Raw genomic sequence first — 24,080 nt, 5'->3', positions numbered from 1 at the left:
TTTTCTTTGTAAGATAAAGAATCAGACAGATGTGGATTAGATATCAATTTCTCCGTTTCTCTTTATCTTTTATTTGTATGGATAATTTAATACACTTTTTTCTTCCATAAAAATAATGATCCAACGGCTCAACTTTGAAACAGCGCGAGTTATCCGAGAATTATCTCAACAAGATTAAAAATAGACAAACACATCCACGCGATTATAACAGACTTAACCATAAACCCCTAAAATAGCATTATCCAGAAACTAAAAAGGACAAAAATAAAATAAAATAAACGAAAAGTAAAAAAGCGAAATTGAAACGACAGCAGGGGGCGAGGCCGGCCGGTGGGTGGGCCCACCTCTGCGATATCTCCCACCCCAGAAAATTACAAAGGAAAATAAAATTAATTAATGAACTGGTAAAAAAAAGCTTTTCCTCCCCCCTATTTATTTCCTCTCTCCTCTCCTCACTCTCCCTCCTCGTCGCTCGCTCCGGGCGTGCGTGCATCTCTCCTCGTATATTCCCGTCCCAATCTCCAACTCCCTCCTCAAATCCCGATTCGCCCCTACACAAATCCGCGCCCCTAATCCCGATTCCGCCGCCAAAATCCAACCTTGCGCCATCCTCTACCCCCCAATTCGTGGATCACTGGGCCGGCCGGTTCGGGCGCGGAGATCGAGTCTCCCGTGGCGCTCTTTCAGCCGAGCTTGTGATTTTCGGTGGCAATTGGGGCGTGGAGCACGATCTTTCTGTGGGAGTTCGGATTTCCAGCCGGAGGTTGTTTGTAGTGCGGTCGACGGGAAGCTTTTTTTGCCGGAAGGAATCGGTTTCTTCGCCGGAGGGCGGAGGACCAGGGCTCTTTGACCGGTGATTGTGGCGAGGATGATGAGGTGGCCTCGGCCGCCGCCGGCGCGGAACTTCCGCGTCCGCCTCGTGGTGCAGCGGGCGGAGGGCCTGCCTCCGCCGCCTGCGCCCCTCTCGCCTGAGGGGTCCCCCGAGGCCGAGGCGAAGGTGTTTGTGGAGGTGAGCTGGAAGGGCCCCAAGATGTCGCCGCTCACCTCGCTGCGGCGCGCCCAGCGGCCGCCCAGGAACCAGACGCGGAAGGAGGCGCTGCCGGCCGCCTCCCCGGCCGACCTTGAGGATGGCGCCGCCGCCGCCCCTGCGCCGGCGGCGGTGGTGTCGGCGGTGGCCTGGGAGGAGGAGTTCGAGAGGGATGCGGCGCTCACGGCGATGTCGCATCGTGACCTCGCTTCGTTCCACCCCTGGGACGTCTCGTTCTCCGTTGTCAGCGTGAGCATCTCTTCCTTCCCTCGGCCTCGTCTCCCCTATGCATCTGAGCTGGATTAAATCTGTTGTGGGTTTGTTCATGCGATGGAACGAGTAAACTTTTTTTTTTCGGTTATATGTGATCCCTCCATTTCCATTAGTTTGATGGATTTTTGATGTTTGGGTTGGTTGTAACAATGGATTAATTCTGCCATCGTTGTTACAGTAATTCTTTGGATTTTTTTAAGCATTTCATCTTGGCCATATTGATGGTGAAAGTTTTGACTTTTTGCTTGGAAAGGGTCAGGCCTCATTGGTTATTTGTTGGTACCGTAGAAAGTGATGAATTATTAAAATTCCATGGGGTCTTGTCTTTACATTATAGGGGAAAAAACTTCGAAGGCATCAAAATGATGCTTTAACAGAAGAAGGCATCTAGGTCGAATTATTCTTTGTACATAGATATATTCTGTCCTACCAAGCCTATCATTTTAGGAGCCTTAGCAAAATTGTTCCTGTTTTCCACATATATATGTTGACAGTTGTCTTTGGTTTTAACTCTGTTTTCTGCTTCATTTATTGTTTTTAAGATGAATAGCCTGACCGCGTTTTATTTCCTTCTGTGTTGATCGAATTGGTTTAATTTTGGTAACTTACTAAGAAAAAGGTGAAATACTTTTGCTAGGTAAATTATTGTTGGTTTTGCAACCTGAGTTATTGGATAAGAAATAGTCTAGCTGTCAAACGCTTAAATTGACAAGTAATTCAGTAGCTATCCTGCCTTGACTAGTTCATGTTCCGCGTTATCTATCTGTAAGAAGACATGGCAAAATCAGCAAGTGTGCATAGTTTGCACTCTTGTTGCCCGGTAAACTCAGGAGAAATTGGCTGTTATGAATTGTTTCGGTTTGTTGTCCTTGTCTTGCATTGTTGCCTTGGGCCCCCGAGACAAGCACAAACATGCTAACTTTTTTATGGTTACAAGGATACCGTTTTGTCGTTTTTGTTTTGACTTGTTTGCACTTGGTGGAACTGCCATTTTGCGGTGCCATTTCCTTCGGTACGTTGTGTCAGCCATTTGCTTTGAGTGCATCGTGTGAATCAATCACACAAAACAATCAGAGAAACTAAAACTGAGGTCATTAATTCCCTCTAGCGGTCTGGTATACTTCGTGACGGATATTTAATTTTTTATGAGAAAGTCGAATGATTCTAGTGTCAACATGCAGAACTAGTAACGGATGCAATCTTTCCTTTGTTGGTATGCTGGGAATAACTGACACAGTTTATTTCAGCCACCTTGACTCTCTTTTTTTCTGTTGCTCCAGGAATCAAATAAAATGTCAAAGCGCAAACTTGTTCTGGGGACTGCTTCACTGAACCTAGCAGATTATGCATCTGCTGCTGAAGAGGAAATCGAGATAATCCTACCATTGTCTGTGCCTAGTAGTGCAACGGACCTGGCCCCATCACTCCATGTATGCCTCTTGTCAAATATATGGCTTCATGTATTGGGCTACCAAGATTTATTTTGGTTTGTGATTCTCGTCAGATAGTTAAACATTGCGTGACATTTAGCGTTATTTTTCTTTCCAGCTTACTTTAAGCCTGGCGGAACTTAGAATATCTCAACAGTCACCTGGTGCTTCACAGCGTTCTGTTATTGCCCCATTGTCACCTTCCTCTGGTGAGTCTGTTCCTTCTGGAAAAGATGAGGTTTCTGTCATTAAGGCGGGGCTGAGAAATCTGAAAATCCTAAGAGATCTTGTGTCTACACGGAGGTTCAAAAAGACTAACCAAGACTATGACGGCAGTGAGAAGTATTATGTTCACAGTGATGGTGCAGAATTTTCTTGTGATACTGACTCTCTTGATGATGATCTGGATGATAGAGAGCAGGATGATGAGTTTGGGGGTTCAACTGTCAGGAAGTCCTTCAGCTATGGCTCACTGCAGACTATGAATGTCGATGCCCTACTTTATGCACCTAGGATTGATGGAGATGATGAAGGCTGGGTACATTACAGTCACCGAAATTCTGATGTCAGTTATCATGTTCAGCAAGTGCCATCCTCCACAACTGAGGAGCATCCTTCCATCCCTTTGCGGCGAAAGAGGAGCCTACTTCCAGCTCGATGGAGAAAGACAAAATTACCAAAGGCTAAAGGGGAGCCTCTGTTGAAGCCATATGGAGAAGAGGGTGGTGATGATATTGACTACGATAGGCGGCTGTTGACCCCTTCTGATGGATCTGTTTCAGAGGTACATATTTTCTTGATATCTCAAGATTTTTGTTTTTTTGTTTCTTTTTTTGTACTATCATTATGTTGGAGGTTAATTGATAGCATATCATCTTCTCCATTTGCAGGGATCAAATGGTTCTACTAATAGTATGGTGTCGGTATTTGGTGATGACGATTTTGTTGTGGGGAACTGGGAGTCGAAGGAAGTATTTAGCCGAGATGGCCACTTGAAGCTTTCTACACAAGTGTTCTTTGCATCAATCGACCAGAGAAGTGAACGGGCTGCAGGGGAGAGTGCTTGCACAGCACTTGTGGCTGTTGTTGCAGACTGGTTCCAAGCAAACCAGGACCTGATGCCAATCAGGTCACAGTTCGATAACCTGATCCGAGAAGGATCTCTAGAATGGAGGAAACTTTGTGAGAATGAGACCTATAGAGAACGCTTTCCCGATAGGCACTTTGATCTTGAAACCGTCCTTCATGCAAAGATCCGCCCACTCACAGTTGTTCCCAGTAAGTCGTTCATTGGGTTCTTCCATCCTGAAGGTACTGAGGATGTAACTGGATTTGACTTCCTTGATGGTGCAATGTCATTTGATAACATCTGGGATGAGATAAGCCGAGCAGCAGAGTGCTCCTCTGGAAAACCTACCCTATACATTGTCAGTTGGAATGACCACTTTTTTGTCCTCAAGGTTGATGCCGATGCTTATTACATCATCGATACACTCGGTGAGAGGCTGTCTGAAGGTTGCAATCAGGCATACATCTTGAAGTTTGATGACAGCACCACCATTCACAAAGTACCTGCTGAAAAGAAGGAAGTAAATCCTGATACTGGCGGACGCCACAAGGATTCCTCAGAGATCTCCTGCTCAACTGAGCAGGACAGTGGAACGGACACCGAAGAGTGTGAGCTTGTGTTGAAGGGAAAGGATGCATGCAAGGAGTACATCAAGAGCTTCTTGGCCGCCATCCCAATCCGGGAGCTGCAGGCTGACATCAAGAAAGGTCTCATGGCATCAACTCCCCTGCACCACCGCCTCCAGATTGAGTTCCATTACACGGAATCATGCCCCGCCGGGATCACCGTGGCTGCTCCACTGTCCCCATTTGAAGCCCCCTTTGAGTTCTGTTGGCCTGAGCCACCATCACCGCCACCTGCCATTGAATTCACTGTAACCCATCCTCCTGCCATGGAGGTGGCCATAACCCAGGCTGTCGCCGTTGTATAGCCGGCCTTGGCTGCTGCTGCTGGGACCTAGGGCAGGCAGTGGCTGCTTAGTTTAACATATAGAGAGCCGCGCTTTTCCAAGCGAATTGTGAAGTGGACCAGATCGAAGATTTGGCTTCGTTTCTAGTTTGCTCCGTTTGCTGTCCAAGGCCAACTAAGATGAACTGACTAGTAGCTTAACTGTCTTTTGGTCTGCGTGTGTGTTTCGTTGGGAGCTTTCATTTTGTAAAGAAAGAAATGGTGTTTGCTCCTGCACATCTTTACCTGTGAAGTGAGTTTGCTGGACTTGTAATCCGCACTGAATTATCATTATGTTAATTATGTTAACCATGCCCTGTTCTCCTCTGATACTACATGTGTATCCTGGTGATGTTCTCTGAAGATATTTACAACCTGACAATTTCCTGATCGATTCCTTGGACTCTGAAGGAACTACTAATCAAATGTGTGACTCAATGAAGTGTGTGATTTGGGATACACTGTAGTTGAACTGGGACAAGGTCACTGAGTGCAGCCACACAAATGGACAAATGGTCCCTGACCCTGAGCCTAGCAAAATCGTTGGAGAACCATTGGCTTGGTGTCTCCATCAGTGAAAAGATTTATGCCAAAGCTGACCTCTCGCTGTCAAGGCGTCTGCTTTTCCGGCGCCGATCCACCACAAGCAAGCAAAGCTTCGTCACTATTTAAGAGCGCGAAAGAACCGTCAAATTATTGGTGAAGCAAATGTTTCTGGTGAGTGTGACAGGTGAGCTGCTGCGAGTCACTGGCAAATAAACGGAGGTCCCAAATAAACGGGCCATCCAGAGGTTCATGCACTGTGCGTGTAATGGCGCAGGTCAAAAGATGCATTTGGGTGTAGCCTAGTCGTCGCCAATCAGAGCCATATGGATCAATGGATGCATGGGATTGACATGGAATATATTCTTTCATAATTCTCACCTTTTTGAAGAAAAAAATTAAAATGTTTGGTCTTTGTGTTGTACTTAGTTTATTGCAAAGCGTGAGTTGGCACCACAATGTCTCTTTTCCTGGTCAACGATGATTTATGTATGTTCATCAGATGGGCCAGAGCTGATCCGATCAAACAACAAGATAGAATAATAATGCAAAAGCAAACGCAAGTGACAGCTCAGTTTTTTTATGAAAAAAAGGTGAAATTCTTAAAACGCTACTAACAGATAACACCTCTTGTTGAAACCTACCCTTTTCAGTAGAATCAGGCCAGCCCTTTCAGTAGAATCAGGCCCAGGTGCTTGTTGTGGCCTTTATTTCCACTCTCATTCCCGGCAGAAAGGTTCAGAGATTTACCAACCAAAGACAGACCCATTCACAGCACTGAAACTGTCTAGAATTATTGGATCCTCTTAACTACAAAATCCAAACCATGACCGCAGCAAAGATGTTCTTTTTAGAAACAAATGAAAACAAAGCTTACCTTTCATGGTCTTGATGTTTGACTACCACACATGACATGGCAATAGAATCAGACACACCAAAGGCTTAGTTAGCCCTCATTGGCTGCGATACAATTACAAAGTGCTTAAGCATGGGGCATGCAGGAGGTTGCTGACAGACATGTTCAGGCTTGAGAGCTTCACCAACCAACCAAAGCTGCATCAATTCACGTCACTGAAACCAACAGAGCGTTGGGGTGGTAGTACTGTACTAGTACTAGCACTAGCAGTAGGTGGCACGGCCATTGCAGGACTGAAAGGCTGCTGCAGACCTGCAGTGCAAGCCCCCTTTGGCTGACCAATGTGCCTGGTTTAGATGGAGGGCGTAAAGTTTTTGGGTGTCATGTCGAATGTTATATAGGGTGTGATGTGTTTGGATACTAATAAAAAATTAAATTATAGAATCCGCAAGTAAACCGCGAGATAAATTTATTAAGCCTAATTAATCAGTCATTAGCACATGTGGTACTCTAGTACATTATTGTTAAATCATAGACTAATTAGGTTTAAAAGATTCGTCTCGCAAAATAATCATAATCTATGTCATTAGTTATTTTTAAATCTATATTTAATATTTGTCCAACATTCGATGAGACAGGACGTAAAGTTTTGGCGGAGGATCTATTCAATAACCTGCTGGCAGCAGCAGCAGCACTAAATTCCGTCTGAAATCTTGGTGCCGATTAGATATCTGAGGACTGAGGCAATCCATCAGGCGAGATCGTTGGTGCTGGGATTGTTTAGATGGCTTCAAAGTTCCAAGTTTTTTCATTATCTCCATCACATTAATTTTTGAATATATGCATGGAGTATTAAATATAGGTAAAAAAATAACTAATTGTACAGTTTGGTTGTAAATCACGAGACGAATCTTTTGAGCCTAATTAGTCCATGATCGGACAAAGTTTGTCAAATACAAACGAAACGTACTACAGTATCCAGATTACAAAAATTTGCAATCTAAACGAGGCCCTGGTACAGCGTCCGGAGACAGATTTTTCCGGCTGTGATGAATCTCTGAGATGACCCGTTGGGCAGGAACGATTATCAAGGCTAGCGAGGACAGCGTCTGAAGGCGTATTTTTTCAGAAGCTGTGTTCCACAGACACACCATTGTCCATCTTCACTGTGTATACAACATGTGGCAAAGAAATAGCACTTGCTTCCTTCCTACGTACAAATACTGAAAGCGACGCAAGTATGCTCACTGGCTGGCTTTGCACTTTTTGCAGCTGCTGATGGAAAACAGAGACAAGAGGAAGCTGATGCGGCCCAGCCCAGCACCTTTGGTTTCTCAGCACGGAAGCGAAAGGCGAAAGCTACGGCCTGGTGCTACTGGTACAGCACTGAGCATGTAGCTGTCCGTTCGCTGGTCTGTTGGTCTCACCTTGTCTTTCTAGCTCTCTAGTCTATTCCTCGCTGTTAAAACCACGTACTCCTTCGATGTTTCGAGCACTCCACTGAATTCCAGTTCCAGAGGCTAATGATGAGAAGAGCATAACATAGAGTGATAGAGACAAGGCACATATACAGTCTGCATCACTGCATGTGAGTTCGTTCGCTCAGAATGTTCAGGCATGTTTGAGTCTGCATTGCTGCACTTCCAAATCCAAAGCCTGGATTCTGCAGCTCAATCTGCAGAGCAAGTAAAGATCTTCGAGATGCATGCATGCCAGTTCAGAGTTCACTGATCGTCTGATCCAACACCACAATAACCAGATACGATTTGTTGGTTAATGGTTGCAGAGAAGAAAGAAGAAGAAGAAGAAAATCAACAGAATCGCTCTACGTCATCGTCATGAGCTTAGCGCTATGGGCTCTGAGATGATAGGATGGATAAAGGGAACTCGTGTGGGCCGCGCAGATCTTATCTCGCTGTCGGCCCAGATCACAGTCTCCAGCCAAGGCCGCGCAGATACGGCCCATCCTGGTCCATACCACGCAGATACGGGCGGTAGAGAATGATATGTGCCCGGCCCAACTGACAACGCTAAAAGCCGTATTTTTCTTTCATATCAAACCAACCAACAATACTTTCAGCCATAGCTTAAAGTCAAACCAGCCTAAACGAACAAGGCGCTCACGCACGCCTTTCGTTATCCTATTTTTCCTGTTTTCCAAATAAAAATGTATATATCATGCTCGCTCGTTCTAAAATGCAAGATGTTTTGGCTTTCTCTGAATACGTTATTTTCACTGTGTATCTAGACATGGGGTATGTCTAAGTCTACAGCAAAATTTATGTATTCAGAAAAGCCAAAATTTCTTATAATTTGTAACGGAGGGAGTATCGTTTTGGAGAACTTAAATGTTTTTTTAATGCTTTTATTAAGTTTAAATAGTATTAATATCCGTATCTCAATTTCTTGTTATGAAGATATGTTCCGCTCTTAGTCTCTTGATATATTAAAAAAATTAGTACTTTTATGGATAGATTTTATCAAACTTGAAAAGAATTAACTCGACAAAAAAAACTGGGTGTGTATTTTCTTGAACGCGAGATCGAGTACTCCGTGAAAAAAAAACAAATAAAGAAAGCGAATGGAATAGTAGTTTTTTGTTTTTAGCAACATGAATGGAATAGTAGTGAATATAATAATGGAAAAAAAATGAGAGAGACGGGAGCGGGGGCCCCTGCGCGCCCGCGGTGACACGACACGGCCCACGTGGCGCGCGTGCGGGGCGCTGCGCCGCGGCGTCCATCCGTCGGTCCACTCACCCCGCGCTCCGCCCACCGGCACGGCGCCGCGCCTGCACCGATCCTGCCTCTGAGGGAGTCCCGCCGTCCGTCCCCCGCGCCGCCTCCCTAGACCCGGTCCACGCAGTCCCGGCCCTCCGCTGCCTTCCGGCGCACGGACCGCGCCCACGCCCCCACGCCGTCGGCAGCGCACCGCGGTCCCCCCACGTCCGTCCCGACGCCGTACCAACCTCCCCTCACTCCGCCCTCGCTGCCACCGCGGCCCCACTCCCGCCTACAGCGCGCCGGACCCACGCGTCAGCGGAGGGAGGGCGGGGCGCTTGCGCGTCCCGTCGCGGCCTACCGAAGGGGAGCTGCTATCCGCGCGAGGTGGGGTTGCATTTACTTTTATTATTATTTTACATATATATAAAATGGAAATGAAATCCCCACGCGCCCGTCGTTTGCCCACTCCCCCTTCCCCCACCTGCATAGTCTAGCACCAACACCAAGCGGCGACAGCGGAGAGCGCGTGACAACGACAGCGAGAGCGGGAGGGACGGGGCAGCGAGAGAGCTAGGGATAACCCACACCCACCACCACCAACATGGCGACGCCCGGCGAGCAGCAGCAGGCGGCGGCGGCGGAGGTCGTGTCCGTGGAGATGCCCGCACCTGACGGGTGGACCAAGAAGGTACGGGGTGATGACGACCTGCTGCCCGCCTCCCTGCCTGTTCTCTCGCTCGCTCGCTCGACCGACCGACCGACCTGCGCTCTGCTCTGCCTCGTTTGGCGTCCGATTTTGGGGATCCAGGGGTGGAATTCGCGGGGCTCGCGGGTGCTGCGAAGCGGAATTCGACTTCCCCGGCCGCGAATTCTAGGGTTTCGGCGGTGTTGGTTTGGTGTTCGAGAGCTTCCGTTTCGGGTTCGGGTGTCTAGGGTTTGCGAGGCTGCCCCCGGCCGGCCGCCGCGATTCAGCCGAGGGTTCGTGGCCTCGTGAGGTTCCGGAACTCGATTGGAGCTGGGACGAGCTTGGCCACGAGTGTTCGAGCTCTCTGCTCCGGCTGGAGCGCGCGGCCTCATTCTACCTGATGCGGTTGGTGTGCTACGCCCCGTGCCCGGTCCGTACGGTGATGATGCTGGGACGCTCGATTGGGATTAGGGGCTTCTAGAGATTGTCGGGGGCGACTCTCCCTGAGCCGGGGGAAGATTCCTAAATCTGGCCGCGAAGTGTCGCTGTTCACTTGCCTTGTTTGCTCGCTGCACTGTGTTTGCTGCTTACATGGACTGGGGGATATTTTGCTGTTTGCAGTTTGGGGCTCTTGCAATTGGGGGTGCTAGGGTTTAGCCCATCAGTTTCCAAATTCGATATTGGCCATTTGTTGATAGGCTAGGAATTACGTAACTTGAAATGCTTGAGCTTGGTATTGGTACCCAAGCTATTAATTCAGATTAGGATGTTGATTCTGCTGAGTAGTTGTGCTCTTCTAGTGATGCTGGAATGGGGAATCTCCTTCTGCTTGGAGCTATGGCAATCACTGCTAATTGGGGCTTTAGTCTACCCATTTCCAGTGTTCTGTTTTGGCTTGAAATGCTTCATCTATTACTTCAGATTAGCGGTTGATGTTACTTGAGTAGCAGTGTGTTTGTAGTGAAGCTGGAATGGGGAATCTCCTGCAGCTTCGAGCTATGGCGATAACTGCTAATAGGGGCTTTAGCCTACCCATTTCTAGTTGGATGTTGATTAATTGATGATAGGTTACTGGTCCCAGTGCTTTCTTCTGTTCACGCTTGAAATGCTTCATCTATTACTTCAGATTAGCGGTTGATGCTACTTGAGTAGCAGTGTGTTTGTAGTGAAGCTGGAATGGGGAATCTCCTGCAGCTTGCAGCTTTGGCAATCAGCCAGTCACTGCTACTAGAGCTTTATCCCCTGATCTCCAATTGGATGTTCAATTGTTCATATTATTAGATGGTGGGTTAGTTTAGTGATTTGTTTTGTTCTGACTTCTAATGGTTCGGCAATTACTTTGGATTCAAGGGGTTAACATTGCTTTAGTAGTAGTGTACGTGTAGAGAAGCTGGAATGGAGAGTGTTCTGCAACTAAGAGCTGTTGATTTGTTGGTAATAGGGGTTTGTCCATTGCCCTACCCATTTCCAGGTTGATGTTGATTATAGGTGATGTGTGCTTAGTGAATCTGGTCATATTTTGGTCCATGGTTTTGGTTTTAGTTTCGTTTTACTGTGATTAGTGCCAGATTTGCTAGAACAAGTGCTTGTTGAGCTGAATCATGCAAGAAATGAAAGCTTGATGCAACAGAACAGGGTGCTGCCACACTGATATGGCCTCCTATTGAGTGTTTGGAGGGTTGGAAAATAATCCATTTTCTCAGATGTAGTATCACTTGAATACCCACCTGAAAATCTCAAATATTCAAGCTTTGAGTTTAGAGGTCTGCTATTTGTTCATTATCGGATGTGTTTATGGTCGTTTCAGTATCCTTTTTCAACCGGATAACAGAAAAGTGCCAAACAACCTTATTAGCCTAGGGATTACCTGTTCTGTGTAGTCTAACATGGTTATTTTTTATTCCTAGCTGGAGACTGATGGTGCTTCATAGGATTTACTGTCGGTGTTTTGCATTATTGGTTGTTGGGATGCACTTTTCATGCTATTAATGGCTGCAATATCTAGTTTCTCTATTGGCGGGAAGCATTGAATAGCTCAGGCAGTTGATATAGCTTGTCGTCTAGCGTGATCTGTTTCTGTTTTTAGCTGGGCGAAACCGATGGATGCTGGATAAAGTTCAATGTTGGAATCATCTAAAAAGTGGTTTGGAGCTGGAAATAGTTCTTGCGGATTGTACTTTTAATGTCTTACATTGCCGCATTAAAATGACCGTTAGAGGTGACGTTCTAATTCTTTGTTGGTTACCTGTTTTTTTCGATTTGGTTATTAACTGTTTGCATGCTTGTCGTTCTTTTGGTCACATAGCAACTGGACACGTGGTGTTGCTAAATCAGCCACTAGGGTGGCACTTGTTTGTTGTTGTGTCGAATTTATGTTGTTTTTCAAACAAAGAGATAAATGTTTCTAATACAAATAGATATTATGATCAAGTGTCTTGCATTATTTTGTGCACATTTCCATTTTTTTGTTGGTTTTGCAGCGTTCTGTTATGTTTAGTAAAAATATTGTTTCCATATAATGTGATGTTCAAAATTAACTACATAGTTGTTGATGGCAATGTATCTGAAGTGGGTGATAAGGGTTTGGAAACACTCTATAACCCTCCTTTGGAGTTTGCTAAGGCATTCAAATTCTCCATTATAAGGCCATCATTTTATTTTTGCTGATAAGTGATAACCTTCTAGGTAACTAATTTTGCTACGTAGATACCCAATAAAGGCTTCTGCTGGGTTTCAACTCTAGCCTACCCCAACTTGTTTGGGACTTAAAGGCTTTGTTATTGTTGTTGTTGTGAGATACCCAATAAAGATCACTTTTATTAAGCTTTGAGATAACTGTTTTTTCCTGTTCATTTCTGTTGACACTGAAAATCAATCTGCTAGTAACTAGAAGTTTATCTGGTGACACTTTATCTCTTCTAAGCTGTCCCATAAGTGTCACACTAATATTCATATGAAATCTACCTGTTTATTTTTTTTCCTTGCTGAACTTGAGTGGATTGAAATTGGTTTCTGGCTAATTATGTATCCAAATTCCAATTACTTTAGCTATTTTTTCTTGGTTGTTTGAGTTACATTGACTGTAGTGCAAAAATAATCTACCTTTCTGCTTCTTTGGGTCACTGACATCTGAAATGTCTTCCTTTTGAGGATAGGTTCCTGCCTGCTTTCAAGGTCTATTCCTGTCAGGGTTGTAGCTAGTTCTTGGCACAGTTAGCATACTTCGAGTCTAGTTCATGTGGGAGGAAGATGGCACTGATTATATGGTGGTGAAAGCCAAGAGTGTAATGTGAAGCTAAAACTCTAATACTATCCGTGTAACAGTCTAGCTCTTTGTTGATTGTGATGCATACCTAGCAGTAAATTGGCAAGTATGCATTCCACTGTTTCCAAGCATTCTGTCTTTTACTGACCCACCTGTGTCCTAGCTGTTCTTCTGCTTCGCAATATTTACATCAGTACAGTTTTCCCACGTGGTGTTAATGACTACCTGGTTGTGGAGCAACCAGTTTTCTCAGTTAGTGGTGCCTCTGTTTTTCAATATGTAATCCTCTGGATGATAATGAACGTCCGGACATTAGATGAGGCTAGTACTGTTCCACAAAACATTATTTTCCTGGTAGCATGTTCATGTGTTCCCTTGACTTCTTCTGATCTTTCAAAGGAACACTTCTCTTTTTCATTTTGCAAGGAATCAGAGAGCTTAGTAGGCACTCATTTCTTTCATTAGTTAATGTATATTTTATGGGGATATCTGATTGCATGAACTAATATACTTTCTTTTTCAATGTTACAGTTTACTCCCCAGAGAGGGGGAAGATCTGAGATTGTTTTTGTTTCACCAACTGGCGATGAAATTAAGAACAAGAGGCAACTAAGCCAATACCTGAAGGCACACCCTGGAGGCCCTGCTGCTTCAGAGTTTGATTGGGGAACTGGTAGATACCTTTGACTACCACTCATTATTTCTCTAAATCTCTGGCTCAAATAGAAGTGGATGGCTTTGGAAGTCTTTTCTTCTCCATCTAAAATGCTTTGCAAACAGGTGATACTCCAAGGCGTTCTGCTCGCATTAGCGAGAAAGTGAAGGTATTTGATAGCCCAGAGGGCGAGAAGATCCCAAAGCGCAGCAGAAACTCAAGTGGTAGGAAGGGTAGGCAGGGGAAGAAGGAAGAAGCCCCTGAAACTGAAGAAGCCAAAGATGCTGAAACTGGCAAGGAGGCTCCAAGTGAAGATGCTGCAAATGAGACTGATGTGGAGATGAAGCCTGCTGAAGAGACTAAGGAAGCTCCTGCTGAAACTGAAGATGCTGAGAAGTCTGCAGACAAGGCTGATGATGCTCCTGCTCCAGCACCAATGGAAGAAGATAAGAAAGAAACTGAGAAACCAGCTGAATCTGTTGTAGCTCCTCCTGCACCCACGGAGGAGAAGAAACAAGATGTCAAGCCAGCTGAGTCTGAAGCTGCAGCCCCAACTGAGAACTCAGCTCCTACTCCTGCTGAGCCTGCTGCTGTTCCTGCCCCAGCACCTGAAACCAAACCAGACGCCGAGCCTGCTGTTATTCCTGCTCCAGTGCCTGAGACCAAATCAGATGCTGCTGCTGCTGATCCAGCGTCTGAAACCAAATCAGATGCTGCTGCTGCTGCTGATCCAGCACCTGAAACCAAATCAGATGCTGCTGCTGCTGATCCAGCGGCTGGAACCAAGGCAGATGCTGCTGCTGCCGATCCAGCACCTGGAGCCAAGCCAGACGCTGCTCCAGTAGAGAACTCCACCGACAAAGGCGGAAACCAGGAGAGCCAGCCCGTCAACAACGGGCAGCTAACGCACTCAACCGTGAAGTGCATCTGAAGCCAGAACCGGAACCCATTCTGGCGCCGTGTATCTCATTTAGGAACAAACATTTGCATTTGCATTAGCATTGTAACCAGTTAAAAAAGTCGATGGGTCGGTAAGCATGTTAATTAATCAGTCTGACGCTGCTGGGTGACAGGTCGGTAATCAGGCTCTGCATTTTAGCTGTTCTGTATGGCTGGTGTCGCCGCCGTACATGTATCCACCACCATCATCATCATCTTCTTGGTTGTATTGTACCTAACTCTGCGTAAGCATATTAATCTTAGGCCATGTATACTCCGCTCTAATGTCTGTATCCGTGTACCTGTGCTTTTGTGTATTGTGAAACTTGCATAACTAGTTGCATGTTGTTATGAAAATAAAGAGTGGCTGGGGGTATGCATGGTATGGATGCGGGACACCCATCCCGCACCAATAGACCCAGCCAGGAACAGCATGATGAGAATCTCATCCGAACCTGATGCTATTTGTTGATGTGATGTTTGTGCTGAATTCTTGTGGTTGGAATGGATGCGTTCATGTTTCTCAACTTTCTTCCATTCCATTCTAATTTCTACATACTTTATGCTACAATACAATGCTTCTACTGTACATCTTATACCCCGGAATTCGCTGAGAAAATGAGAAGTAATAGATCAGGACGGTGGCAGGGGCGGTTTGGCGGTGGTGGCGACGAGGGTGGTCACCGGCGGCGAGCGGCAGACGGGGCACGTCGGGTGCAGCCGTAGCCAGCGGTCGACGCAGCGCTGGTGGAAGGCGTGCGCGCACTGGGGCAGCACCCGGAGCACGTCCCCGGCGGCGTACTCGCCCAGGCACACCGCGCAGCACGCTGCGGGCACCTTGGTCGCTGCCACCGCCACCGCTACCGCCCCGTCCTCCTCCTCGTCGCCGTACACCACCTTGGGCAGTGCCCGGAGCGCGGCGTCGTCGAGTCCCGCCTCGACGTCCTCCACGCCGCCCACGAAGACGGCGGCGACCGTGCGTTGGCGGGCGCGGGCCTCCGACGACCTTCGGTGCGCGGGCGCGGGCGCGGCGCGGCGGGAGCACGCGCGGAGCAGGGCGGCCACGGTGACCACGGCCAGCACGCTGGCGACGGCGAAGGCCGCCTCCAGCTCCACCATCCGCGACGAGTGAGCTTGGCTGGCGTATGACGGCTGGCTGCCCGGCGATGATGCTCCGCGTTGCGTGCGATGCAGAGTGTGGCGTGGGGGTGACGGAGCTAGGGAGGTGGCGCTGCTCAGTGGGTTGCTTGTGTGGATGGGGTGGGTCGCATGGCCTGGCACTGGCAGCCTGGGAGAAGCCTGGCGAGGCTAATGGCACCCGGCGACAGTGACGTCGTGAAGTGACACAGAATCTAGACCACCACCGTATGATGTTTAACTTTAGGGTTGTATCAGAATCTAGCCTAATTAATTCATCGTTAGTATATGTTTACTGTAACACCATGTTGTCGAATCAGTACCTAATTAGACTTAAAAAATTAGTCTCAATCTGTGCATTTAGTTTTATAATTAATCTATATTTAATATTTCGTACATATGTCCAAACATCCGATATAAATCGGGACTAAAGTTTTTCTTTGGCCCTACTAGTTGTCTTGTACCTTTTGTACAGCTTTGTAAATACATATAACCCTTTCTTTCTTTATATATAAAATTAAAAAAAAATATGTAGGAAGTGTAGCAGAACCGTCTAATCTAATGCCCAAGCGAGGACACTAAACTACGCAGTTCTGTCGAGCACACCCCAAGGGAGAACTCGAAAATCCACATTTTTCCGTCAGAATCATAAATTAGAGTGTAAAGCTTACAACATCTTTAGCCATTTCTTACATCACTTTATTACAGTAGTAGAATATTACCTCAATTGATTATAACAGCGGAATATAACAATGTTATTAGAGTTTTCAGCGAAAATGTTTATAACGACAAGTTTAAGCGCTAACATGAGGAACATTTATATACATGTAATGATAACATATTGTAAGTCTTTTTCTTTGCAAAAACATTTTGTGAAAAATTTGGAATAAACTCTATGTCAACAACGTAAGCGAATCTTCGCTGAGCCCACCAGGAGGTTTTCACACACAAAAGTCGTCTACCATCCATCGGGCACCTGCAACAAGGGAAAAAAAACCTTGAGTACTCGATTGTACTCAGCAAGACTTACTCGACAGGAGGAAAATAAAAGACTCTAAGGATATGCATGACTTATTTGGCTTGTGGGTTATTGCATCTGCGGAAGCATTACTAAACGTGCGTTCTTATATTCAATTTTTACTAGCAGTCATCATTAGTTCATTAACTTACCATTCTATGTAAGCACATATGCTACTTTTAAACAGGTGGTAAGCAATTAGAACCATGTTACCATCTTTCATGTTCTAGCTCTTACTACGGTGCTAGATCATAGCCAAGTCATAACGTCTCACAGAAATAACGATTCGCGAATCAATGTATCCTAGCTGGGTACCCCATAACACACGCCTTGTTTGTTCCCCACGCACAAACAAGACCAAACCATTCCACTCCTATCAAGGGGTCCAGATCCCCGTCTAAACTTGAACTCCAAACCCCCAACACCTGAGACCTGGTCTCAGTATGGTGCTTAGACCTCCACCTAATATCCACCCCTAAAAGTCGGTCCGGAAAGAGTCGGAACCCATGACAAGAGCGTAACGAGCCTATACGAAAAATGGACCATAGGCCCATTTACTTTGGATTTTGGTGTTTGATGACCAACATAACCAAATTGGACCAATAAATTTATAAGTAATTATTTTGTAGTTCAATAGGGTGCAAGACGTGACTTGGACAGAGGCGATATGATGATCCGACGATCAACACCATAAGCAAGACTCTAGAAGCACAAGAGAAGACCTAAGAAACTAAGCAAAGTCTAAGCACAAAGATAGGAACCAAGCCGAACGCAAGATCACGAAGAAACGAATGAAGAAGAGGCTCAGCAGAGACGACCAGACGCTGCCACGAAGGCACCGGACACGTCCGATTGTTGCCCATGCAACCACAGTGACATACGCGATGATCGGACACACATGTGACACTGTTCATCATCATGGCAACGTTCTCAGCGTAACCAGACGCAACGACAGGACGACCGGACGCAACACGATGTAGTGTCCGATCATGTCTAGAAAGGTTCTAGAGCGGCGCCAGCGCGACCGGACGCGTCCGATCGAGTGAGACCGAACTCGGCCTAGAGTCCGATCAAACGCGCGTGCTCCAACGATCGGCAGGACCGGACGCGTCCGATCAGGACGTGATCAGCGTCCGGTCACTAGCAGAAAGTTGGGTCTCGGGTCCAACGGCTAGTTCTCACTTGTGGGGCTATAAATATGCCTCCAACTGGCCATTTGAGAGTGAGAGAGCTGAGGAAACATACCAAGGATGTTGATACACCATTTTGGTGATCTCTACTTGCATAATGCTTAGTGTTTTATTAGGTGATTAGCATAGGTGCTTTGCGAAGTGCTTAGGTTGATTAGACCACCGCTTATGCGCTTGCTCTAGGTTTAGGCCTAGTGTTTAGTGAGGTTTGCACACCTCTTATCACTAGGTGCTTGCACGCACCATTGTTGTACATCGGAGGGGCTTGTAGTCTAGTGAGATCACACCAACCAAATTTGTGGTGTGGCCGCCACCGTGTACCGAAGGGAACAAGGCCCACGGCGGTTCGATCGGAAGCTTGATAGTGAAGACGGCAGGGAGCGGTCCGGGAGAGGCTTGTCGGAAGGCACACCGGAAATCCACTTGCGTGTGAGGAAGGCCTAGGGCTATCCATGGAGTTATCCAACCAAGAGCTTGGCCCTTGCGAGGGATTCCTTGCGAGGGGCTCCAACGAGGACTAGGGGGAAGCTTGAGCGCTTCTCGATACCTCAGTAAAAATACCGGAGTCATCGACGGGAGTTTGCACCTCTACCTCATCTTTACCTTCTGTATTTACATTGCTACCTTGGTTGTGTGCTTTACTTCCCTAGCTTAGTTGATAGGCTAGTTAAAAGGATTGTAACCTAGGTTGCATCACTCTTTTACGGTAGAGATAGCAACACACCTAGCAAAATCGTAGTTGCACATTTAGATAGATTACTTTCCTGCATAGGTTTTGACTAGGTAAAATTAGAGGCCTTAGTTTAGAGTAGATTTTTTAAGTTGCCTAATCTCCCCTCTTAAGCATCACGGTCCCTTACAGAGCCTTCCCGCTGCCATAAGTAAGTATATGCTCAGGATAATAAGCGTGCTCAATCGACATAGGTAGAACAAATGCAACCAGAGCCTTGCTTGGTTGCCTAACCAAATCCAAATCCAAATCCAAATCCAAAGTACAGTCCCACCTGGTCTCCGATTATCATCCATATATATTCCATGTGATAGTTATATAATAATAAGAACAATAATATCTTTCCTATCTCTCGCGAGTGATAGGTAATCACTCGACTTCTACCGGAATCCTTTAACATAGCAATCTACATGATCTTGACATACTAGTAGAACTCATAGAATAAGGATATATATATGCAAGTGGTTTTCATTCAACTCCTTAAAACTTAATGCACAATCATAAAATAAAGTGTAGAATAATAGGGGTTATGCATCAGGGCTTGCCTGGGCAAGATATAACCAAGGATTAGCATTCCATCAGGGCGACATGATCACCAAGGCTCCATCTTTTCTGCTTTTTTGGTCTTCTCCATAATCCATCGTTGTCCCTATTATGATATACGTAGATGCAATGCAAAAACGTAATTAACCAACGCCAACCGCAACTCTAAGAATACGATTACGCCTCTCACGCTAACAAGCTAGCTTTAACGGCTAACGCACTAGGCAACGTATCCATGTTGCCGAATAAGGTGTTATTTCCTAACAAATGCTTATGTTCTACCTTTCTCTAGCGAATTCATTTAACCCCCTAGATTTTTCCAAATTTCCACATGTGGCAGAACCGCCTAATCTAATGCCTCATAGGAGTGCTTGTCTTCCATTAGACACTAAGCACTCGAGGGAGAACACTAAATTACTAGGTTTCATCGGGCACACCCAGGGGAGAACCCAAAAATCCACATTTTTGCCATCAGGATCACAAATGAGAGAATAAAGCTTACATCATTCTTAACCATTTCTTACACCACTTTTAGTACAACATCAGAGTATAATATTTATTTACTATAACAGCAGAATGTAATTATATTATCAGAGTTATGAATAACTTAATGTAACAGCGAAATATAAACATGTGATCAGGATTACAACGGAAATAAATATCTATTCATGACATGTTGAAGTATTGATATATAACAGCTATGACAACAGATTATAAACTTTCATTTATAAAAACATTTGGTGAGAGTTATAAATAAAAACTACGATCGCAGCGTAAAGGAATCCTCGCTGAGCCCACCAGGAGGTATCCACACACAAGGGTCAGCTCTAAGAATCCTCGCCAAACTTTTGTAGGGTGGCATGTAGGATTCTGAGAAAACCCTCAACGTTAAGGCAGTAACGACTAACCCAGGCTCCTGGCATTCCTGGTGGTGGTGGTGAGGAAGGCTAAGCAAAAAGCTAGCTCAAGGAAAAGCTAAGAGAGCTAAAGTGCGTCGAGTGGTGGTACCAAGGGCTAAGTCAGGCTCTGCTTATAAAGACAGAGCGTTCTGTGGTCCTGGCGCGGTCCACCAGGGTTCCCACGCGAGATCACTGCGACGAATCAACCAAATTCCACGTGTTCGAGGCGAGCGACGTGCGATGCCATTACTGACTAGTATGACTACAGGGCAAAGGTCCGACAAGAGCACAGAAAAGAGGTACGGGGAGACGTGGGTCACGACAGGCATGAACCATAGGCGAACGCAAAGCACAAAGCCATGGCGCAGGTCTAACTCTGGAATAGAAACGAGGCCGTCGTGCACAATACGACACGCGTGACACCTATGTATGGCGTATCTGCAAGCAATACGGCACTACAATGCATAAACAGGATATGCATGAGTGCACGTCCTATACGTCCTTCCACTATTGCCAACATATAGGGCAACCGTTCTTAGATTTTTGGCACATCGTTCTCTCCCTGTAACGAGTCGATACTATCGGACTATGCTCGAGTCAGTGTACCTACAGAAAACTTGATTAAGCCTACCTAAGTCAGCAGAGTGACGTGTATCCTACATACATAACCATAGTAATAGGGCTTACTTATATAACTTCGCATAAAAAATGTCCTAACTTTTACAAAAAGAGGTTGTCAAATTTTTGTTTAGAAAAGGTTTTCAAAGCCTTATTTCCTCATTTGCGCTCTGATATCACCTATGGTAGAACCGCCTAATCTAATGCCTCACAGAAGTGCTTGTCTTCTGTTAGACACTAAGCACTCGAGGGAGAACACTAAATTACTAGGTTCCGTCGGGCACACCCAGGGGAGAACCAAAAAATCCACATTTTTGCCATCAGGATCACAAATGAGAGAATAAAGCTTACATCATTCTTAACCATTTCTTACACCACTTTTAGTACAACATCAGAGTATAATATTTATTTACTATAACAACGGAATGTAATTATATTATCAGAGTTATGAATAACTTAATGTAACAGTGAAATATAAACATGTGATCAGGATTACAACGGAAATAAATATCTATTCATGACATGTTGAAGTATTGATATATAACAGTTATGACAACAGATTATAAACTTTCATTTATAAAAACATTTGGTGAGAGTTGTAAATAAAAACTACGATCGCAGCGTAAAGGAATCCTCGCTGAGCCCACCAGAAGGTATCCACACACAAGGGTCAGCTCTAGCATCCACCTGTCACCTACAACAGGGGGAATAAAACCCTGAGTTCTCAATTGTACTTAGCAAGACTTACCCGACAGGAGAAAAGAAAAGACTCTAAGGATATGCAAGGCTATCTGGCTTGTGGGTTTGTTATATTTGGAGGAAGCATTACTAAGCGTGCGTCCTTATATTCGATTTTTATTAATAGCCGCATTGGTTCATTAACTAACCATTCTATGTAAGCACTGTACTACTTTCAAGCCGGTGGTAAGCAATCAGATTTCCTTTTTCCATTCCAGCTTTCATCTTTCAGTTCTTACTATGATGCTAGACACGAAACAAGCTATACCGGATTTCTCGGCGATTCGCGAATCAATGCCCCCAGCCGGGTACCCTAAAAACACACGCCTCACTTGTACCCAAGGCACAAGTAGGACCAACACATCACTCTCCTATCCCGGGTGTCCAGGTCCCCATCCAAACTAGGACTCCAAGCCCCCGCCCCTGAGTCCCGGACTTAGTGCGGTGCAAGGACCTCCTCCACCAAAATAAAACCCTGACAGTCGGTCCAGAAAGAGCTGGATCTGTGACAAGAGAGCAACAAGTCTTCCAAGCGCCCATACCCAAGTATGTGCTCAGGATAATAAGTCTGTGACTTGCCTTGATGGCTTATGCAATGATCGGTCCTTAACCGACCAGATAGGGAAAGTAGTGTAACCAAGCCATGCCCCGCATCCACGGCAACACAACCTCTTACACCCACCAATACCCAAACCATATCCCTGCTCGGTCACCAGTTTACCTTTCCACCATTTATATTTCCCAAGTGATAATAATACAGTAATATATTTCCTATCTCTCGCGAGTGACAGGCAATCACTCAACTTCTATCGGAGTCCTGTAGCATAGCAATCTACACGATCCTATCATACTAGTAAGACTCATAGGATAAAGATAGGTATATGCAAGTGGGTTTCAATCAACTCCTTAAAACTTAATGGACAAATATAATTTCAACTGTAGAAAGTAGGGGTTATGCACCAGGGCTTGCCTAGGTAAGATATATATTAAAAAAGTTAGTATCTACATCTTCAGATCGTCCACCATCAACTGAATAGAAAACTCATTGCATCATCTCCTAGAGAGAATACCATTACACCATCTTTGGATTCCCAATCATCCTTCAATTGATCCATTGATCCATCATCGTACCTATATGATATGCATTGATACAAATGCATAGATGTAAATAATCAACGATAGCCAAAATGCTTAGAAATCCGATAACGCCTCACAAGCTAACGCGATAGCTCTAACGTGGGTCTATGTATCCATGTCGTCGAATAAGGCGTTACTTCCCAACAACTATTTTAGTTATATAAACCAACGATGTTTCTTTATTCGCAATAGGACATCATTATTTATCTAGCAACTAATTATTCTAGAGCTACAAAAATTACAGTGAGCAGCTAATATTGCTAGGAACCTACTGTAAAGATTTCATATCCAATACTATTACCAATTTATCATGGAAGTTCCTACAAGTTTATATTTTACAATATTAAGTATCTTATATTAATTATATAGCTCCCAAAAATATTACTAAACTATGTGAACAAAATATACTAACAGGTAGATCATGATATTAAGAGACTAACAAAACTGGTTTGGTTGTTTTATGATTTTTCTATGATTTTCTACGAATTTTATAAGTTTACTTTATAAGCTAATTTAGAATTTACCTCAAAAAGAAGAGGGGCCGACGACACTAAACTGGCCCAGCAGCCCAGGCGAATGCGTGGCCCACAGGCGTGCGCGCACGGCCCAAGTGAGGCGCGCGGCCAGCGGCCCAAGCGACCGGGAGCGGCGCAGCGGCCTAGCAACGGCGACGTAGCCCAACACGGGGACGGGCGCGAGCGGTCTAGTCAGTCGGCCCACGCACAGTGGCCACAGGCCAGCCCAACACGCGGCCAGGCAGTGCGGACAGGCCGGCAGACTGGCGCGTGGTGTCCCAGGGGTGGTGATCGGCCCACAAGCGAACGGTGGCCATCGACCGGCCCAGCAGCGCTGTAAGACATGGTGGCCCAGGCGGCAGCAGACCCAGGCCGGCCCACGACAGGGCACGAGTGGCCCAGCGGCGCAAGGCCACAGCCCAACAAGACATGCATGTATTCCTAAGGTATTTTTGGGTTTATTTTTCTACAAGAAGATGGCCACAAATTAGGTGTGACGCAGGGGTGATGTCATCAAGCTAGCACGCACAGCCGACCGCTAGCTCACTCGGCTTGCATTGCACGAGCATGGCATCTCGCCGCTCATGCTGCGTCTGCGCACGGTGAAGAGGATGCAAGGTAGAGCTGGAGCCACGTGCGGGGAGTCGGCGGGGCACGGGCGCTCATGCGGTCATGCCCCCCTGGCTTGTCCGCCATGGATGGCTACTGAAGCTTGTGGGGAGCTCGGCTCGAGTAGAGAGAGGGAGAGCCGCGGGTTGGGGAAGGTGAAGGGTCTGGAGGTGCTCACCGCCAAACCAAACGAGCTGCAATGGCTAGACGTGGGAGATCAATGACGGTGGTCGTCACCGCGCAAGAACAGAGGCGGCGCACAGCGTTGAGAGCCACGGTCCAGAGTGGTCGACAAAAAAGGCAGCGAGGCACGGCATTGAGAGCCATGGTCTAGAGCGGTCTGTGGAAAAGGCAGCGAGGCACGGTGGCTGCTGCGGTTATGGCGCGGGCAACAGCGAGGCACGGGCGCACGGGCATGGAAGGAGCGGTGAAGGAGCAGCCGGTTTGGCACAACCGCTGGAACACGGCGCGAGACTGCGCGGAAGGGGCGACGTGGGGAAGCCGACACCGCTGGAGTCCAGCCAAGGCGGGTC

General features: G+C 46.1%; 3 protein-coding genes and 1 long non-coding RNA gene across 4 annotated transcripts; 3 read left to right on the top strand and 1 right to left on the bottom strand.

Annotated features, from left to right (window-relative positions):
* Nucleotides 1-450: 450 nt before the first annotated feature.
* Nucleotides 451-5,059, top strand: LOC136504147 (uncharacterized). The gene is made up of 4 exons (XM_066499016.1): nt 451-1,276; nt 2,581-2,730; nt 2,849-3,514; nt 3,621-5,059. The coding sequence occupies exons 1-4, from the start codon at nt 869-871 to the stop codon at nt 4,728-4,730; spliced, it is 2,334 nt and encodes a 777-aa protein (XP_066355113.1). The 5' UTR covers nt 451-868; the 3' UTR covers nt 4,731-5,059.
* A 2,105-nt stretch (nt 5,060-7,164) lies between these two features.
* On the top strand, nt 7,165-7,734 carry LOC136504148 (uncharacterized). Its single transcript, XR_010770788.1, has 2 exons — nt 7,165-7,316; nt 7,419-7,734. It is a non-coding gene; the product is annotated as an uncharacterized lncRNA (long non-coding RNA).
* Nucleotides 7,735-9,318: 1,584 nt separating this feature from the next.
* On the top strand, nt 9,319-14,698 carry LOC136505536 (methyl-CpG-binding domain-containing protein 11-like). The gene is made up of 3 exons (XM_066500713.1): nt 9,319-9,557; nt 13,351-13,492; nt 13,600-14,698. Exons 1-3 carry the CDS (start codon nt 9,471-9,473, stop codon nt 14,403-14,405), a joined length of 1,035 nt encoding a protein of 344 aa, XP_066356810.1. The 5' UTR covers nt 9,319-9,470; the 3' UTR covers nt 14,406-14,698.
* A 279-nt stretch (nt 14,699-14,977) lies between these two features.
* LOC136505537 (RING-H2 finger protein ATL70-like) lies at nt 14,978-15,928 on the bottom strand. The gene has a single exon (XM_066500714.1). The coding sequence runs from the start codon at nt 15,530-15,532 to the stop codon at nt 15,047-15,049; it is 486 nt and encodes a 161-aa protein (XP_066356811.1). The 5' UTR covers nt 15,533-15,928; the 3' UTR covers nt 14,978-15,046.
* Between the last annotated feature and the right edge of the window lie 8,152 nt (nt 15,929-24,080).

This window comes from Miscanthus floridulus, chromosome 14 (genome assembly GCF_019320115.1).
Source record: "Miscanthus floridulus cultivar M001 chromosome 14, ASM1932011v1, whole genome shotgun sequence".
Taxonomy (NCBI): Eukaryota; Viridiplantae; Streptophyta; class Magnoliopsida; order Poales; family Poaceae; genus Miscanthus; species Miscanthus floridulus.
The sequence above is the reverse complement of the archived record's forward strand: the minus strand, read 5'-3'. Positions and strand labels throughout refer to the sequence as shown.

Bases quoted from the DNA above. Each gene is read 5' to 3' on its own strand.
- LOC136505536 (XM_066500713.1), top strand. From the start codon at position 9,471: ATGGCGACGCCCGGCGAGCAGCAGCAGGCGGCGGCGGCGGAGGTCGTG. The intron at 9,558-13,350 runs GTACGGGGTGAT...TCAATGTTACAG, and splicing joins CTGACGGGTGGACCAAGAAG to TTTACTCCCCAGAGAGGGGG. The intron at 13,493-13,599 runs GTAGATACCTTT...CTTTGCAAACAG, and splicing joins AGAGTTTGATTGGGGAACTG to GTGATACTCCAAGGCGTTCT.
- LOC136504147 (XM_066499016.1), top strand. From the start codon at position 869: ATGATGAGGTGGCCTCGGCCGCCGCCGGCGCGGAACTTCCGCGTCCGC. The intron at 1,277-2,580 runs GTGAGCATCTCT...CTGTTGCTCCAG, and splicing joins TCTCGTTCTCCGTTGTCAGC to GAATCAAATAAAATGTCAAA. The intron at 2,731-2,848 runs GTATGCCTCTTG...TTTTCTTTCCAG, and splicing joins ACCTGGCCCCATCACTCCAT to CTTACTTTAAGCCTGGCGGA.
- LOC136505537 (XM_066500714.1), bottom strand. From the start codon at position 15,532: ATGGTGGAGCTGGAGGCGGCCTTCGCCGTCGCCAGCGTGCTGGCCGTG.